The 18,657-nt window shown below is 35.8% G+C and overlaps 2 protein-coding genes across 2 annotated transcripts in view; both read right to left on the bottom strand.

The window, feature by feature from the left end:
- Window positions 1-3,962: 3,962 nt before the first annotated feature.
- LOC111088347 lies at window positions 3,963-6,793 on the bottom strand. Its single transcript, XM_022398221.1, has 2 exons — window positions 6,708-6,793; window positions 3,963-5,977 (listed from the first exon to the last, which is right to left on the bottom strand). The coding sequence occupies exons 1-2, from the start codon at window positions 6,755-6,757 to the stop codon at window positions 4,546-4,548; spliced, it is 1,482 nt and encodes a 493-aa protein (XP_022253929.1). The 5' UTR covers window positions 6,758-6,793; the 3' UTR covers window positions 3,963-4,545.
- Window positions 6,794-11,859: 5,066 nt separating this feature from the next.
- LOC106469644 (GAS2-like protein pickled eggs) overlaps window positions 11,860-18,657 on the bottom strand; it is a 48,764-nt gene continuing 41,966 nt past the window's right edge. Inside the window, exon 2 of the mRNA XM_022398220.1 lies at window positions 11,860-11,997. Coding sequence (XP_022253928.1) covers window positions 11,860-11,997 — 138 coding nt within the window. The remainder of the gene's footprint in view (window positions 11,998-18,657) is intronic.

Genomic DNA, 18,657 nt, shown 5'->3' with positions numbered 1-18,657 from the left:
AAAAGAAGTATGAATGGTTTATATTTTGCTAAATGGTATGGCTTTTGAATGAATATTTTTTTATTCACTTTTTTTTTTTAAATTAAATGTGAACCTCACCCACCAATATAATGGAAGGAGGTGTGCTTTATCCTGGAAGTGTAGAAATATCAGTTTTTTTAGCCTTGGCATCTGCAGTGCAAGGTTGTCTTCTCTGTAGAAGCTCAGTCATTAGGAGAATTTTAACTTATCATCTGAGGGTTTTTCTCCCTTTCTGTAGAAGGTTAGTCATTAGGAGACTTAACTTATCATATGAGGGTTTTTCTCGCTTTCTGTAGAAGCTCAGTCATTAGGAGAATTTTAACTTATCATCTGGGGATTTTACTCCTTTTCTGTAGAAGCTCAGTCATTAGGAGACTTAACTTATTATCTGAGGGTTTTTCTCGCTTTCTGTAGAAGGTTAGTCATTAGAAAATATTTAAGTATCATTTAAGGATTTTACTCCTCTGTAGAAGGTCAGTCTCAGAAGATACTTAACTGTAATCTTAGGATTTTACTTCTCTGTAGAAAGTCGGTCATTAGAAGATATTTAACTATTATCTTAGGATATTACTCCTCTGTTGAAGGTTAGTTATTAGGAGATATTTAACTATAGTCTGTGGATTTTATTCCTATATAGGTCAGTCATTAGGAAATATTTAACTATCATTTAAGGATTTTTTTTTTTTGAGAAATAAGAACTGACTAAAGCTACACTGATTTTATATGATTCAGTTAAGTCCAAATGTTAATAACATTGAATGAAAACCAAACAGGCCAAAGTTCTGTTAAACACAAACATTTATTGGCCAACAATGATACAGATCTAGCTTGAAACTTATGAACTATATATATATATAAATATTAACAGTTACTTTTATAAGCTTTTTTTTGCACTAAGTCACAAAAGCTGCTACTGGTTACCTTAGTAATTACTGATGTCTGACAATTCTACACTCCCCAACCTCCTAGATAACTGTTGATGACCCCTAAAAGATTAAGCGAAACTGCAATGAATCATCTTAAGATATTTCCCATAATTCCTTAAAAGAAAGCGTTTTCCCAGCCATGCGACAATGCCTTTTAAACAAATACAACAGATCTTAAAATTGCTCATTTGTCAAGATCAGTAAGCTACCTTGGAAATCATGTTGTATCCAATAGCTATACTCGGAAACTGTTGTCAGAAATCAAATAATCTTTTCACAAATCAGCAGGCGAATATTGTATAATACTTGTTGCGAATGTGAAGTAACCCCTATTTATTGTTTTTCGTACATATGTGACTCGCGAAAGAATTGTACATAATGTTAGTTCTAACAAAGTTCACCCAATCCCGCTGTTAAAAATACAAATTACTGAAGGTTAAGCCTCTCGTATTTTTCAAGAAAATTATCGTATACCTATTGTAACGCTGTGTCTAGATATAACAAGCAAACAATGTAATGTTACTTAGAGCCACTAGGTGGTGGATCCTCCTAGAAGTCCCTCCAAACTACTTATATTTAGTTGCCTCGTTTTTCTGCATTTATTCTATTCAGTCAAACATGATTTCTCTATATGCTTATTCACCACTATTTTTATTGTAAAGCTGGTAGCAAAGCTGCTGTTACGACAACGGAAGTCACGCTATTCTGGGAACATGCGCGCTGGAGTTTCTGGAAGAATCATGAATTTCCCTGGCAACTAGTTTGTTCGAGGCGCCTCCTTTTTTAGTATATAAGCCTGGGGATGATTTGATTGAAGAGATAGGTAATTGAGTCAAGCCAACAGTAGGCACCGTAAGTAAAGTGTGAATCACTGTGATTTATAGCGTGCGTTATAAAGGTTGTTAAGTTTAAAGTGACTGTGGAAATTAAGTGTATTACAAAGTTTGTAACAAGGAAGAATAAACTAGTTTTAATCAAGAAGGGAATTGTATCGCTGAAGTCACTCGGAAAGAATTTTTACCGGAAATTAACAAACGAACAGAGATGTAACACCACTTCATAATATAATTTATAAAGTCATATTTATCAACACTATGAAGAATCATGATCGTAGGGTTAAACTTTTCTGACTCAACATGATAATGTGTTGCATATCAGAAAATAGTAGAAATACCCAATAGACAAAGTTTCACGTACGTTTTACTATTTGTTTTCTGTCAGGATTTGGTAGTGCTTAGCTTAATGCGGTCTTATTTTGATGTTTTGTGAGACTGAAGAGATTATGTTGCTTTTATTCGCTCTGTCATAACTTACGTAGTGCCCTCTCTCGGGTTTTCTAGCAAAAACGGACACGTGATGGTAACGTAGAACGTTTTCATCAAAATAATATATTGGCCTAATCATAGGATCCAGTAGAAGATATTCAGTTTAAATCTAGCTTGGAAAAAAAAACACTAAAAACACAGAGTTATTTACAAGTTTTCGTACTGAAACAAAACACACTTGCTTGGTAACAGACTTCAAAATGTAAAAACAGCGGTGCAATATTTATTCTAACAAATGCACAGTTTGTAAACTTGACTAATTTTCAGACAAACACTAATGCCCTCTGCCAGAATTTTAACGTCTAATCCACAACTAGCACTACTTTACTTCTTTAACCTGGCATGGCCAGGTGGTTAAGGCGTTCGACTCGCAATCTGAGGGTCGCGGGTTCGAATCCCCGTCACACCAAACATGCTCGCCCTTTCAGCCGTGGGGGCGTTATAATGTTTATAGTCAATCCCACTATTCGTTGGTAAAGTACATAAGAGTAGCCCAAGAGTTGGCGGTGGGTGGTGATGACTAGCTGCCTTCCCTCTAGTTTTACACTGCTAAATTAGGGACGGCTAGAGCAGCTAGCCCTCGTGTAGCTTTGCGCGAAATACAAAAACAAACAAACTTCTTTAACCGGTAATCATTAACTGTCTTCATTAGGGGTTTTGCTATATAGTGCGTCTAGCAACACTAGAAGTTAACATTTAATAATGACTCCAAAAGTGGCTGCAACTTCAAAACTCTGGATGTTTACACAAGTGTTTCTATTGTGGTACTCGACTAAAACCAATAATGAAATGTTTTATTGACAAACTCTTCTGACAAGGAGTATAACAGAGAGCTTTCGTACTTAATAACCACATTTACAGCGAGGTTAACACTAGCTAAAAGGACCATACGGTGTACCCGAGTTACGCGGTGCTTTGGTGAGTTAGCCAATATAGTATAGGGAAGAGGTCATTAAGTCACGTGGATTAAATATTTATGAAGTAAGTCACAACTTGTAAAACTTACCAATTCATAGGTTACCTTCTGTACAAAACGTTATGTGGGACAATTTACTGGAACGAGAACTATTACATTGACAATCGTTTGTGGCAATATTCTTATTCATTAATATATAAATTAACAAGAGTCCATTCAAGGTTATAGACCTTCCAAGCACATTGAATCACGTCAAAATTGAAATTAACATTATAGAGATTAACTTGATTTTTGGGAATGTATGAGCTGTGTTGGTAACGATAGTAGGATGTTAATATCGTCATACTGTCCTTACTGCGCAAGACCAATTTGTATATATTATTAGTATTAAAATTCCAGCTTAAGTTCCTTCATGTTACATATATTTCTAAGTAGATAACATGAAAAGTTGTTTTGTACTACATCTACTCAAGTTCAGTCTACTCAGGTTCAAGTTCACTGATTTAGGCTTAACTCCAGTGAATCCGAATACTGTATATAAACTACATGAGAACCCAAACTTCATAAAATATTTGTTAACCAAGACTGTTGAAAACTTAGGACTTAGCATTGCTTAAAATAGTTTTGGTGTGGACTTCGGTGAAAACCGAGCACAAATGAACTTTAGCAGTTGTTTAATAGAACACAACTAACTAGCAATGTAGGTTAGTTCTATGGTACAACTTACAACTATATGTTTAAGTTTTATATAAATACATGACAGGAAGCCTTCACTGATAAAAACCAAAATAGCACTGTTTATTAGACACGTGTGATATTGATATAACAAATTTAGCATAATGAATATCAAGAGTTATTTATTTAAAAGGAATCAGGGTAATAGTATATTCACTCCAGACGGAAAGCCAGGTTTATAATACTGAGCTGGTAACTTACTGTACAGTTTGGAATCGCGGAAAGATATTCAACAGCAAAGTAGTGGAACATATTAAATTTTGCGTTAGTTTATGGTACAGTTACTCTTGATCTCTTGTTACAAAACTCTGTTATGTTATCGGTACTGAGCCATTACAAAAGGTAGTAGAAATCAATCCGATGTTCAAACTTTGGAATGTTGTTATTTTTAGCATGTTTGCTTTCACCTGACTTTCTGTTTATGATGAGATATTTCACAAACTGATTTCCTTCCCTACTTTACAATGTTAGGCTATTTGCTTCTGATATTATAATTGTGTAGAATTGTTGTGGGTGGTAGCTACTTGCTTGACTGGGGTGGACACGTTCTAGAGTAAGAAGACACAACAGGGTGCTAAGCATATTTAATCATTTTTATTACTGTCCTTTAGAACTGCACAATTTATTTGTTATACCACATTGGTACAGGAATTTTTGTAGACCCACCCTGACTCCCACGCCTGGGACGAATTTTTGGAGACAGCTGGATGCAACTAGATCCTCGACTTGAAGGATGATCCGAATCGGGAGAGTAGATCATGGCTGGTGTCGAGGAGGTGTTATCATTAAAGGTTAGAGGTGTATCATCTTGTTCTTCCTTCAGTTTTTTCTCAATTTTTTCTCTATAGCTATGTATGAATTTTTGCATTTCACTTAAGAACTGATCATCTGTACCTAAATCAATGTCTTTTAAGAGACTTTGCATCTTGCTAGCCGTGGGTTTGGTGGAAGATTCTTTTCTAGGACTACAATGGAGGCTGGATTCTGCACTTCTGGTCTTCAGTTTTATGACTGTTTTATTGGGAGATGGAGTGGTGCTTCCTCCAGAAGAATGACAATAAATATCAGGACTTACAGATTTTCTGGATGGACGCTGCCTGAACGCCCAAGTTTTACTCCCTGTGTCTACTTTTGGTCGAACATTTGTTGGTGGTTTGTAGGAAAACTGTCCAGGTGAGTTTCTTAATAACGAAGAGCCAATTTCACTCATGTCACCACTCTGAGAAAAATTCCTTGAAATAGGTGGTGTGCAGTTTGATGAATCTGTCGAAGATCGTCGTCCTTTTCGACCATATCCGGATGAATTTTGCCGATAAACCTGCAACTTTTCACTGTATCTGCCAGAGTACAAATTTTCTGTACTCTGAGATTTGTGACAAATGGTTGATGTCGTCTTTCTTCCAAATCGATCTGTTGATGGCAGTTTCAATTTTTTTGCTGATTTAGGAGTTGATGCATTAGTATTGAAAGATACTGAATATGTGTTGGTTTCTCTTGTGTTGTGCCCATGAGCTTCAACTCTATCCTTTAATTTTGGTTTTCCAAACTCATTCATTTCTTTCAGATCGTCTCCTGACACCACTGAACTAGTCTCAGACGACTCTGGGCCAAAACCCGAATCATAAGCTTCAGAGGAGTAGAAATTGTTGGTAGTTATAAGAAAGTCTTTCCCATTTTCTGACATGCGGTACAACTTCCGAGGGTGGTAGTATCTTCGAGAACCTGCTCGACTTTCTCCTTCAGAGAATTCAGAAGAGCTGTCTCCAGAGATGGATGGTGGAGGCCTTGCAAACTTGCCAGGCAGCTGAAACTGTGGTCTGGGAGATACTTCTAACCGCCCCATGTCTCGAGTTGGATTCCCACTGCCCAAATAAGGGTTAGCAATAGATGTGGTTGAGTTGTCACTATGGTAAGAACTTGTTGAAGGTTCACGTGAACCAGAAGATGTCTCTAGATCCTGCTGATTTGAAGCAGTGCCCAAAATACGTTGACGTGTACGACGAGAGGTATCACCAAGCCCACTCCTGAACCCTGCAAGTGGTGTGGTTGAAGATCTGTAGGGAACACAGTAGTTTGACAGTGAGTTACGATATAAATAATATTGTAAAACCATCTCGTGAAACACTACACAAGAACTTACTTTACGTGCGAAATATATGTGCCATTTTACGATAGACGCTGTGTAAAACTAGTACAGTGTTAGAATCTTAGTTCAGTAAGCTGTGGCGGACTGATCTCACGTCTAAGAAGAAAAATAAAAAATCACACAATAGAGGTTTATGGTTTGTTCAGCTATTATCAGTTTAATAGCTACATATTCAACCCCTATAATCAACGAGTTCTTTTCTATATTATAGTGAACTGTTCTGTTACAGTACAACGATTATGTACATAATAAAAATGACACCTTCCATCACCACAGGGAGTCATAACCTGTGTTTTCATATATCGTTAAAGATAACCACATATGTACTTAGGTTCCTGGATATTATCTAAACATAGTTCTAAATCAGATATGATACCACATACGACACGTGTTTATCATGAGGATATTTTAAGAGATAGCTGAACTACACTACACAGATATCTAAGCTTGCTACAGTTAGACCTTAAGATGAAAATACCGTCTTGAGTTTTTAAGCGTTCATGTGCGATTAAGCGAGACGTCACTGTTTATACAAGACACTTTTACAGAAAGAAAAAATAGGGGGTGATAAGTGCTGCATCGTAGTAATAGCACCTTTTATTTAATATTTTGTGTGATTCTATAATATACCAACATACCTGTTGTAAATGATCTTCATGTCAGGTGACCACCCTTTTCCTTGGGTCATAATCACTTTAGCTGAAGGCAATGACTTGTGACCTGTCGAAAAAAACTGGATTAAGTTGTTAACTTTCAAATTATATGAAACGTGGTTTATAAACTATGTGCTCACCTCGTTATAAAACAGGTACAGAAAAAAAAATAATGTACATAATCTGAAGTAGGTACTATAAACTCTCATTTTCATGAGTTACTCTGCTCCATTTTAAGTTTGATACTAGATATTTTACGTTTAGTTGAAGTAATAAAAAAACGACACACTAAAGCTTAAACATTAGAGTTTTTTTAAATCTAGACATTTGTATTGTTTTACAAGAAGGAGGACTGGCATCACATGGCTTAATAATTAGTACCTCCTTGAAAGATTTTGGAAATGGTTTGAGTAGGACAAAACATGAATGAGGCTAAAGTAGATTGTGACTGAGTTTGTTGTTTATTTTGTTACTGAGAGCCAGCTAGTTGAGTTTTGTTAATACTGAATCTGTTTGCGACAAACAAATATGAGATACCATAAGTAGCGAGAGAAATTAGCAACTAAGTGAAATTGCTACTGTTACGTCTCCGTTTGTTAATTGATTTTCAGTAACTTCGTTCCGACGAAACTTAAGCGACACAAGTCCTTTCTTAATAAAACTGGTTTATTCTTTCCGAATATAACTTTACCGATACACTTAACTTCAACAATCGCGCTAAAACAAACGCTAATCAACGAACGTCAACAATACTTCTGACTGCAGTTCAATTACTCACTATCTACACACACATTACATTACCTTCCCCTCTTTTATATACCAGCCTACCCTATATCTAGTAATTACTAGAGCATTCGCCAAAGTACAGGATAGTTCTAGAAACGTGGCGTCACTGTAGTCATGTGATCTCGATGACGCAACACTACGTTAGCGTTTACCGTGAACTTGTGCCTATCGCTGAGATTAATTAAGTTAACAGAAGAAATTGTATTGGAAGAAATAAAACGTTTTTCTTATCATTAAGTGGATTGGACTTTGTATAATTTTTCTGCTGAATATTCTGAAAGAATCCACCTATGTAACAATAGATACCGTTACAACAATAGCGTAGATAAGAGATTTTTCGCTAGACATATCTAACTCTGAACTGATCGACTAGACAGCTAGTCACCGCCAACTATTCAGCTAGTTTAGACTAAAAGCGTTATTTTACTATAATCGTTATAATACATTCACGGCCCCGAAGTGCGGAGCGCGATTATGCGACAACGGGCGGCGAACGACGAGCCCTCTGATTTGCAGTCTGCCATGTTAACCATTAGGCTTTGCCAGGACCTAGATAAAATGGCTGAAAAACATACTCTTAATTTCATCATTTTAACTCGTTATCGAACACAATAGAAATCCTTAATATCAAACCGGAACTTTTATGCTCTTTGGCATTATGACATTAACAAAAAAAAGTTTTTTTGCCAAATCTGAGGCTTGTCCAGCAATAAGATACACATCGACAATACAGGAAAAAACAACAACATTTACTGATGCGAATTGTAGAATAAATATCTGTGTTGAAAAGGTTAAATTGAAGTTGGCTGACACAGTGAATTAGCCGATTTATTATCATTGTTATAGTTAGTGTACAATCTGTGGTAGATGGCAATATCCTGAACTTCGCTATGCACCCGTACAAAAACAAATGTGCTTTCTCCCGTATAAATGACTTGATTTCCAACCTGTATGTATTATAATGTATGAGAAAACATAACTGATGCCTAAGATGAATCAGATCCTATGTTGGTGGTGTTATCACAGCGTAGAAGCTGCTGCTTAGTTCTTAGCTAACAACCACCTCTTTGATTCAAGAAATACAACTCAACATCATTACTCTCGAACCAGGAAAAGAGACCGCGGCATTAATATTGGCCTTTGGGTTCTTATGGTTCTGAAGTTACCTGTTCATGTGGCACCGTTTTGCTGGTTCTAGATTAAATGAAGAGGAAGTGAGAATTTAAGTAGTAAGCCGTGATTTATGGTGAATCAAAATAACTATTAGCTGAGGAGAGCTTATGTGACGTATTACTGACCAATAGAGCCAGGGTCATTTTCTTTCGTTCCTTATTTTATAGTTTCATGTGTGAGATAAGTTTTTTTTGTTTTACAGATTCTACGTAACCACGTGATGGTGCGAGTGGGAGGTGGGTGGGACACCTTAGAGCATTATCTTAACAAGCATGACCTCTGTCAGTGTCGAATCGGTGAGATTGCCGTTTTTATATCTATATAAAAAAATGTTGATTTTGATGGTGGCGTGTTGCCCAAAATTCAACAAAAAATCAAACAAACAGTGGTAACGTTTCATTTAAGATGTTTGTTTTTTACATGTGTCATGTTTCCGTGAATAGTACAGCATCTTAAAGTATTGACATTATTTGGACTCTTTTTTAGCACTATGAATCAAATGATTCAAAAGTAGCTAAACTAAGAATAAACGTGTTTATTTTGGTAGTGTCAAAGATAAACAGTCTCAGTTCTTCCCACGAGAAACTGGTAGTTTAAGTTTTTAATTCCTGTACAGACTCAATCAGTGACGTCACAGTCCTTCGAAATATATATACATATATATCTCTGTTATACAATTGAAGAAGGTAAAGCTATTTTTCTTAATATGAACCTTGACTATCTCTGGAATCGTATTGTCGTATTTTGGTGAACGAAAGGCTGATAATCATGACAGCTTCTAATTTTTTAAATCTCAAAGACAGCTTCAATTTTCAAATAAAGTGGAAGAGGTTTACTTGGAAATGGTTTCTAATCCTCAGTAAACTTCGCTGTACTATAACCAGATAATGAAACTGACCACAAACTAATTAGGGTGTACAAGACAGGTTCAAATGCCTACTAGACTTGTCTTACGTGAAGCTGATTACTTTTAGTATAGAATGTAACAGAGATCATTGCTATATTTTTCTTTTATCAAACTGACAATGCTTAAATAATCCTCCCTAATGTTTGTTTGTTTGTTTTGAATTTCGCGCAAAGCTACACGAGGGCTATCTGCGCTAGCCGTCCCTAATTTAGCAGTGTAAGACTAGAGGGAAGGCAGCTAGTCATCACCACCCACCACCAACTCTTGGGCTACTCTTTTACCAACGAATAGTGGGATTTACCGCACGTTATAACGCCCCCACGGCTGAAAGGGCGAGCATGTTTGGTGTGACGGGGATTCGAACCCGCGACCCTCAGATTGCGAGTCGAACGCCTTAACCACCTGGCCATGCCAGGTTAAAGAAGTAAAGTAGTGCTAGTTGTGGATTCGAACCCGCGAGTTGAGCGCCCTACCACCTGGCCATGCCGGGCCACCTAATGTAAAATCAATTCGTTTTAACAAGTAGAAACGTTTCGAAAAGAGGAATTCCACCTCAGGCTGATTGTTCCACAGACACGCCTTCTAAGGGAATGACAGTCACATTTTTAGTGGATTCAAAGGGTGTAAAGATTTTTAATTTATACCAATTAAACCCTCAATTTCATTATATGTGACCCTAAAGTAAACAAACGGGTTTTCCAGCGATTTTCGTTATTAAAGGTTTGTTTGGAATTAAGCACAAAGCTACACACTGGGCTATCTGTGCTCTGCCCACCACGGGTATCGAAATCCAGTTTCTAGCGTTATAAGCCCGCAGACATGCCGCTGTGCCACTGGGGGGCCGTTATAAAAAGAAAAAATATCCTAGTTTCGAAATGATTGTTACTTAATATGGTGCCAGTAGTTTGACTACCAAAACTTTAACAATTTTTTTCAGCATTGTTCACTGGCCACAGGTTTTATTTAAGGGATTACAATATAAGTAGCCATTCCTCATAAATGATACAAAATGTTTTTATTTTAAAGAAAGAACTTGACGTCACACTTCAGTCGATTTAATGATATAACAACTTTCATGTAGAGTTGTCTCGTAGAAGTTGAAAGCAAGTCGCAGACTCTTAACTGCAATGTTGTTTTGTATAAGTTTCAAGTATTATTTGGCAGTATCTACACCTTAAGAGCCTTAACTCATTGAAAGTTATCCAGTACAAAAAACTGTTTTACGTTTGTTACGACATAATTTACAATTCTCTTATTAGGGACACTTGAAATATAAAATTACTCTAATGTTAAGTACCGATATAGATGCCAGACAACTATAGATACTCAAGTGTTCAATTAAAAGTGAGTGAATTAAACACTTGTTTTTACTACTGAACGCTTAAAATGTTTTTGAGATTTTCGGGTATTATTTTAATAGATATTTATTGGACAACTGTTAAGGGCTTCTGCTCCTTTACACATCTCCATTGTTTTTCAACAGATGGCGTTCCCTTGCAACCACAATTTTTTTTTTAGAAATCGTGTTATTAACCTGCGAGGTAAAAGCATACCCAACAAAAGTCTAACAAATTGATTCTCCTAACAGTTGAAATCGGGCTACTAGCCTACTGAAGATTAAAAAAGAAAGTTCGTTACAAGACAAATCCAGAAACTCCTGCAACATTTTCTATGCTGTAACATTGTGGCGCATGTCCATCCGGCCAGAAATTCTTCAGGGTATTCCAGCAATACAACTTTGGCCTATCTACGAGTAAGGAGAAAGGTTTCTCTCATTCTAGGAAGAAGCTAATTTGAATCAAAATGAGACGAGTTTTACTGGAGTTGCTCGAGGAAGTTTACACAAGCCGGAAGTCAACTGCAAACAGCGAGTTTTGTTTTTGTTCCCTCGTGATGGCGTAAACTATAAAAATCGTCTTAGATATATTGCTTTATTTTTTAAACGTTTCAGAACGTAAGATTTAAACTTTCTTAAGCGGAGGAACTTTTTTAAATCAAAGTTCAGGGAAAGGTGTGCTATTTTTGATGTTTCTATGATTCTTCTCTATCGTTAAAAGATCGTGTAACAACTGTTATTATTAGAGTTATTGGGGCTATAAGCTGTCGAATGTCCTTTCAGGTTCATCTTTTTATCCTTCAAGTGTTCTAGTATCATTGCAATTTTCTTCGTTTCTTATATACACACAAAATAGACGTAGCTGAACGAGCTTCAGAAATACATTTGGGAAAATTAAACAAAAAAGAAATACAAATCACCTAAACCATTTCTTTTTAAAGGCTATACTTGCTACATATACTCACCCTGACAAAAATGAGAATCTTTGTATCTCCAATGCGATATTTTCCTTCCGAGACTCGAATCATTGGAAACTGGGTAGGACAAGTGCAGCGGTTCAGAAGCTCCACAACCTAAAATTACACAATAGCTATCAGATTTGTATGTATATAAATCAGAATACCTGGTCTCTTTGTTAGTCGAAATAATTGTTAATACTTTTTAAGTTTCAAGATTGTTTGTTTGAAGTTAAGCACAAAGCTACACAATGGGCTATCTGTGCTCTGCCCACAACGGCAAGATAGTTTAGTTTCATTCCTTTCTACCAACGAAACGAATGTTTGTTACTAAGCTCTTTCTAATGGTGTAATTTTCAACACGCACTGTTTACCTTTTAATTTGGTGATATTTTGTAACTCCTTGATTTAGAATATAACTTTGTAAAGGTTCAAATTTAAAAACAGCATACTAAAATCACGTGTTTTCACTCCGACATACATGAAATCAACAGCTCAGATTACAATTGAAATTAGTTACAAAACACAGCTAAATATTGTTGTCTTATGCACAGGAAATTTTTAAAATCAAAGTTTTGACAAAGGTGGGCAACATTTTATACGCTGTGACACTGTAGGCAGATTCAATTTTTATTACGATTATAGGTTTAGATAAATAAAACTTTCCCACTAAAGTATTTATATCTGGCAGCAATTTACCGTTTTTATACAGGGTTAATTTTACTCACACTGATTGCACAGCGCCATCTGTTGATGTGCATCTCATTACTCGAATATTACTCCTGAACAGAATAACTTATAGGGTTACTAAATTATATAATTTCGAAAAATCATGGCCATATTAGTGAAAAATTAACACTTATAAACACATAGTAGCAGTAAAATTCAGTATTTGGACTCTGCCTCAGTTGGAGTAAAAAATGCAAAGATCAAAAATATGGGTTTCACTGAAGAACTTAGATGCTGATCGGTAGCTCCTTCTAAATCATAAATCAAAGCGTTTTATTTATACCTTTGCAGATATTGTGGATTTTTTCATTCATTCATACAATATATATTCTAAGTATCGCGCTTAGGACAACACTATAGAACCAATTGCACCTGAAAAAGTTGAAAAAAAAAAAACATTACCTATTATACAAAATAATCACGTGATGTGGTTATAACAGTAGAAGAGTAACACATACTATCTAATATATGGTGATAAGTTGTGTAGATTAGCTAATCAAATGTTGCGACGTATTTCGGAATCCTTGTTAAAGAAAATATCCAACGTTTAGTTCGAAAGAGAAACAAATTGAAACTAGTGTGAGAATAATGAAACAATAATAATTTCTTGTAATCAAATAATTATGATGGCTTTTTTGTTTCGGAATTACCAGCTACGGAAGTTGTAAAGAGCGAAAGGGATCTCCCTTTTCTTCCAGGAAACTTTCCAATTCAAAGTAACAATAACATCTGAAATGCCCTTCAAAACGTAACGGGTAGAATTTTAACGTTCTATATTTTGACGGCTTATTCAGAGAATAAAGAAAGCTAAAATAACTAATTAACAACTTACTAGCTGTATCCGCATCGTTTGTACAATTAACACAAGAAAAGCAACCATTTCAACAAGAATAGGATCGTAAGTACCAAGCGAGAAAAAAGATAAACTTTTATACAAAGCATAAGATTTATTTTAGTTAGGGATGCACGGGTACCCTAACAGTTATTCTGCCCCGGCCGGGTATTGGGCTACCCGGTAATACTCGGCTCCGGCCGAATGTCGAAGCTAGGCATCTAAGCCCTAATGTTTGTGGCAACTAATGCATGTTTTAGTTATAAAAAAAAAAAAATGTTCCAAGCAACAAAAACTGACCGCCCGCTGAAAGTCGGGGATTCAGAGAATAATAGGAGTTAATAACAGGCATGGCTTGAGAAGTGGATTTCTGGGGAGGGTGGGGGTTTTGAGAACAATAGGGGTTAGGGTTTGAGAACAATAGGGGTTAAGGTTTGAGAAGTTGGGGCTAGGCATTGAAAGTTGAAAGTATAACTTGAATGTTCTGTTGGTGATTATTCGGTTAATTGTAATAAACGTCAATTTTGTTTTTGTTTCTAATTTTTGTGTATGTTGTTTTTTTTGGGGGGGGGGGCAAGGGGAGAATCTGGTCACGGTTGACACCTGGCCCCGGCCGAGGCTTAGTGACCGGGTACCTGGACCCGGTATTCGGCCAAACTTTACTACCCGTGCATCCCTAATTTTAATACTTGGTACTTGCATTTTCTTGGATATCAAATGTGGCTTAGTGGTTAGTGTATGGGATTCCGGGTTCGAGACGTGGTGCTTCCAAGCATTCTTTGCACTTTCAGCTGTGGGTGTGTTATGAAGATTACAGTCAATCCCGCTATTTGGTTAAGAATCGTCAGTTTCCTTTATGTCCGCAGTTCAAAATTAGGAACGGTATGTCTGCACCACAGGGATCTCTGGCCTTTCATCTTTATTTCTGAAGAAAAACGCGTTTAAGTATTGAGGTCAAGTGAGCAATAGAAAATAATATAAGCCAGCTACTTGATTTAGAAAAGTCAGCTATTTTGATAGATTGAAGGATTTTGGGGGGATTACGACGAGTGGAGGGTAGCTGGGAGGTCATGGGAGTTTCTGCAACAGGAAAACATTAAGACTCGAGGTCTCCAGCTAGGATGTAGGGATAATTAGGAAGAAGATAAAAGAGAAAGTGAAGACCATCAGTGAGGTCAAGGTTCTTCAGCACGGGCCAACACCGAGTTCACGGGTCTTTAGTGAGAAAGTAGAAACCATCTAGAAGCTTCTTCATTAAGGATCATCTGTTAGGTCGAGGTTATTTTGAGGTTAAAGGCCGTCGATAAGAATAGATCATCTGGAAGATTATTCAGTAAGAGTCAATAGCGAAATCATCTAGAAAGTCATATTTGAAAGGTTCTCCAACAGGGACCAGCAGCAACATTACAGGTCATGAATAAGAAAGTAAAGTTCACTTGGAAGGCCGCGTGTATTCCACTCTTTACACTATCTTTACATCTGATCGGTAAAATATTTATATACCTGAGCCAAAACTATGAGCGAATTAAAAACTGGGTTTCAGTACAGTTTTACATATGCACTCGTTACAACCTTTGTATAGACTTTAGCACGTTATTAACATATTAAAAATTCACCTTTGATACTGGTGGTTGCAGCTAGCCATGTTCTTAGTATCATAAAATTAGGATATAAATAGCTCCCTGTTGCTGAAATCAACCAGCATAAATTTCTCGTGCAGATCACAAAATGAATGATAATTACTCGAAGACATTAACTGATGTTGTATGATGGCGACGTAAGAACAGGACCAAGAACTGGACAGCTGTACGGACTGCAGTGTAACGAACTTTACAATAGTTCTTAGTGTGGCGTGTATCCTAGCCGAACTGAACGTTTGTACCTCAAGCCAAACAATACCAACATTTTTGTCATCGTAACCTCTACGAAAAGGAATTTCGCAAGAAGCAGATATTTCATTGTTACCGCGATAATCTGATAAACGAGTTTATGAAATTACTATTATCCATGACGTCAATCTCAGAAGCAGCAAATAAATTTATCATTAGTAATCTTTTCGTCACGAAGAACTATCACTCCACTAAATAATTCACTACAGTAGTTCTCGTTTTGTATAACAGTTTCAGCTCATTCATTTGTCTGAAATAGTAACGAAGCACTCACTTTACGTAGCTCAGAAATAATAACAACGTACTTCACACCACACGTGTTTTAATTTTCGTGTCTAAAGTGGTTTTAAAATTTACAGGTAGAGGCACAATGATCGCCCAGTTTCACACCGATGGTTGCTCTTCTTGTGCACTGAACCGAAACAACCATCCCATACAGGTCACGTCCCCCAAAATATTATTCATAAAAACAATAAGCATTTCTCCCCCCCCCCTCCTCAACTTTAAAAAGGAGTGTAAAACACAAAAATAAAAGGCGTTATTATATTCCCGTTTGTCAAAAAAACCACTACAAACATGTTATTTCAACGGCACCATTGTTATACTACGACTATTGTTTTTAAAGACAATACAAGCATATTAGCTTCACTACATACCTCAGCAGTAACAAATACAAAATGTTTATAAACCTCACAACAATGTCTTTCCCCACCCTCTCACAAGAGATTCTTTGCCAGCTTAGACGTTTAGTACATTGTCATAACCTTTTTTCTTTACAAAGGAAACCGTTCTGTATCAACGGTATTAAACAATTATATAAATCTAGATACTTACATCATTCATATTACTGCTAGAGTGCATATCTTCCGAAGGAACTTATTTTTTTCAATTTAATAATCCGATTAGAAATCTTTTACGGTTAATCAATGGCACAAATTATTTCAAAGCTGTATCATGCACGATATTGTTTTATGAAAGTTTAAACCCGTAATACGACTAACACAAAAAAAAAAAAGCGAGGTACACAAGGTAAAACAAAAATCGAAATAATTTTCTGTCTTGTTACATTTACAACAACTGAAAAATAAAACTTTGTTACATAGTAACTTTTAAGTTCATATAAGTAGAATGATAAAAAAGTTAAAATAGAAACTACTTGAGTCGTATATACTGATTCCCATGTGAATAATACAATGGTCGAAGGTGAAACTAGCTTCGTTTATTTATTCAGGGACTAAGAGTGTTAACAACTGTCGTAGACACTCCCAAACTGGAATTATATTAACTAGAGATAAAGACTAGCTCAGTTTGTTTTATCAGTGTCTAAACTGCACATGGTTGACATTGGGAATATTTTTACTGAATTCGAGGTTGGATGCGTCAAAGAATAACACCGAACATACGGAAGACTGATATCTGCAAGTCAGAGAGGCCCTATACTAATTATTGTACACATGCAATAAATGACCAGTAAAACTCGAAATGGAAAACGGTACGTGGTATTCACAAAGTTAAATCAGCAAATTACGCTTTTTGTCAAGTTAATAAAACAATTCATCATAACAGTATTCTAGACAGATATTGTGTTTACTAGTTTCATTGTTGTAGCTTTCTCACGGTCTAAGTAAACATATCAAAACGGTATCCTCGACAATATGTGGTTACATATATTCCCTCTCATTGCATGAAATATCACCTCAGATAAATAATATATGGCCTAGGTAACACTCATATTAAGATGGTATCCTTGAATAATATTGCTTGCTGGTTTCATTGTTGTACTTTTCACGCGGTCTAGGTAATATTTATACGGTATCCTCGACAGGTACTGTTTACTAATTTCATTACTGAAGCTTTCACACGTATATTAAAACTGTATCCTTGCCAGATATTATTATTTACTAATTTCAAAATCACATCAACGGTTTTAGAATTATGTCTAAGGAAGCTTAAATTAGTCTCTGACAACTAGCGACTGAAATTTAAAACGAGCCAGTTCCGAACTATGCTTAAATATGATTTGTTATTATTATTATTATAAAAGCCATTTCTTGGCAATTACACCACTATAATATATTATTTATCTGGGGTGATATTTCATGTAATAAGAGGGAAGATATGCAACCACAACCGATATATATTCTGGACACATTCCACCCCAAAAACTATACAAACCTGCTGGTTAAAAGTTTTGAAATTGCGTTACACGGTTAAGATAATTTAAATATTTTAGAAAATGGCGATTTTTTTTAAAAGAAGCTGATGCGCAAACCACATGTGTGGTTTGATACTAGTAAAAAACAATGCAGCATTTTCAAGTCAAAGCTGTATTGTCAATTACCTATTTTCATATATTTAATTTCACTTTCAATTACATGGCATTTATATCATGTAATTAACTGCATTTCAGCATAACTAAACAAAATAAACAGACGACTCGAAACACAAAGAAATGTGTCCATAAGCTAGTAAAGAATATCATTTACCATTGCTATTATGTAAGTTTGCCACGGTTCCACTTGACCAGGCAAACTTACACATTTTTATTATTAAAATTAATCTGTTCACTTTGACAAAATAATTTACTAAAATAAATAAATGAACAATTACTTAAATTCTTTCCAGCTTTCTAGACTTAAGGTGTGGTTAAGAATCACAAGGGTTACAATATCTCAATCTGGACAGGTCAAGTTATATGCGTGAAATCATTCGGTCAGCTGTCATCCTATTTACCTCAAACTTGTCACGTAGCACAATTAGAGATAGGCTTCTTATAACTACGTTTACGTGAAGAGGTATTTTACCACGAGACCGTATCTATAATATCATATTCAGAATATGATGTAAGCTTTAGCTGATATGGTATTAATAACAAAATTAACCTTTCCATATTAGATGTATATATATACACACACACACATGTACAACGTTTAAAACAAGTTAAAAGATCTAATGAACGTAACAGAAAATTACTACTTCGTAACAAGAAGTAGACCATTTTAATTAAGCATAGTTAAAAGGATGAGTGGTGTATTGAAGGGGAACAGTGTCGGCCGTTAATACGTACTTCAGGCATTTTTAAATATAAAAAAAAGATTGATGAAAACTGTATCTACAGATATAAGTATTATGACAAGGTAAATTGTTCATGGAACAAATGAGGGAATGACGAGCAATTTTCTTTTTAGAATAATATCCTACCTATAAAAATGTAAGATCTGAAAGAAATATGTCCCTCAGATTTGTTTTACACTGTCATATTATACCCTTTGATTTGTTTCGGACACTTGCGCAAATCTACACGAAGTGCTATCTATCTGCGGGCCC

This window comes from Limulus polyphemus, unplaced genomic scaffold, assembly GCF_000517525.1.
Source record: "Limulus polyphemus unplaced genomic scaffold, Limulus_polyphemus-2.1.2 Scaffold3589, whole genome shotgun sequence".
Taxonomy (NCBI): domain Eukaryota; kingdom Metazoa; phylum Arthropoda; class Merostomata; order Xiphosura; family Limulidae; genus Limulus; species Limulus polyphemus.
The sequence above is the reverse complement of the archived record's forward strand: the minus strand, read 5'-3'. Positions and strand labels throughout refer to the sequence as shown.

What these genes read in the sequence shown, in the direction of transcription:
- LOC111088347 (XM_022398221.1), bottom strand. Translation starts at nt 6,757, where the DNA reads ATGACCCAAGGAAAAGGGTGGTCACCTGACATGAAGATCATTTACAAC. An exon ending in ATGAAGATCATTTACAACAG is followed by an intron (nt 5,978 to 6,707) that starts GTATGTTGGTAT and finishes TGTTCCCTACAG; the next exon opens with ATCTTCAACCACACCACTTG.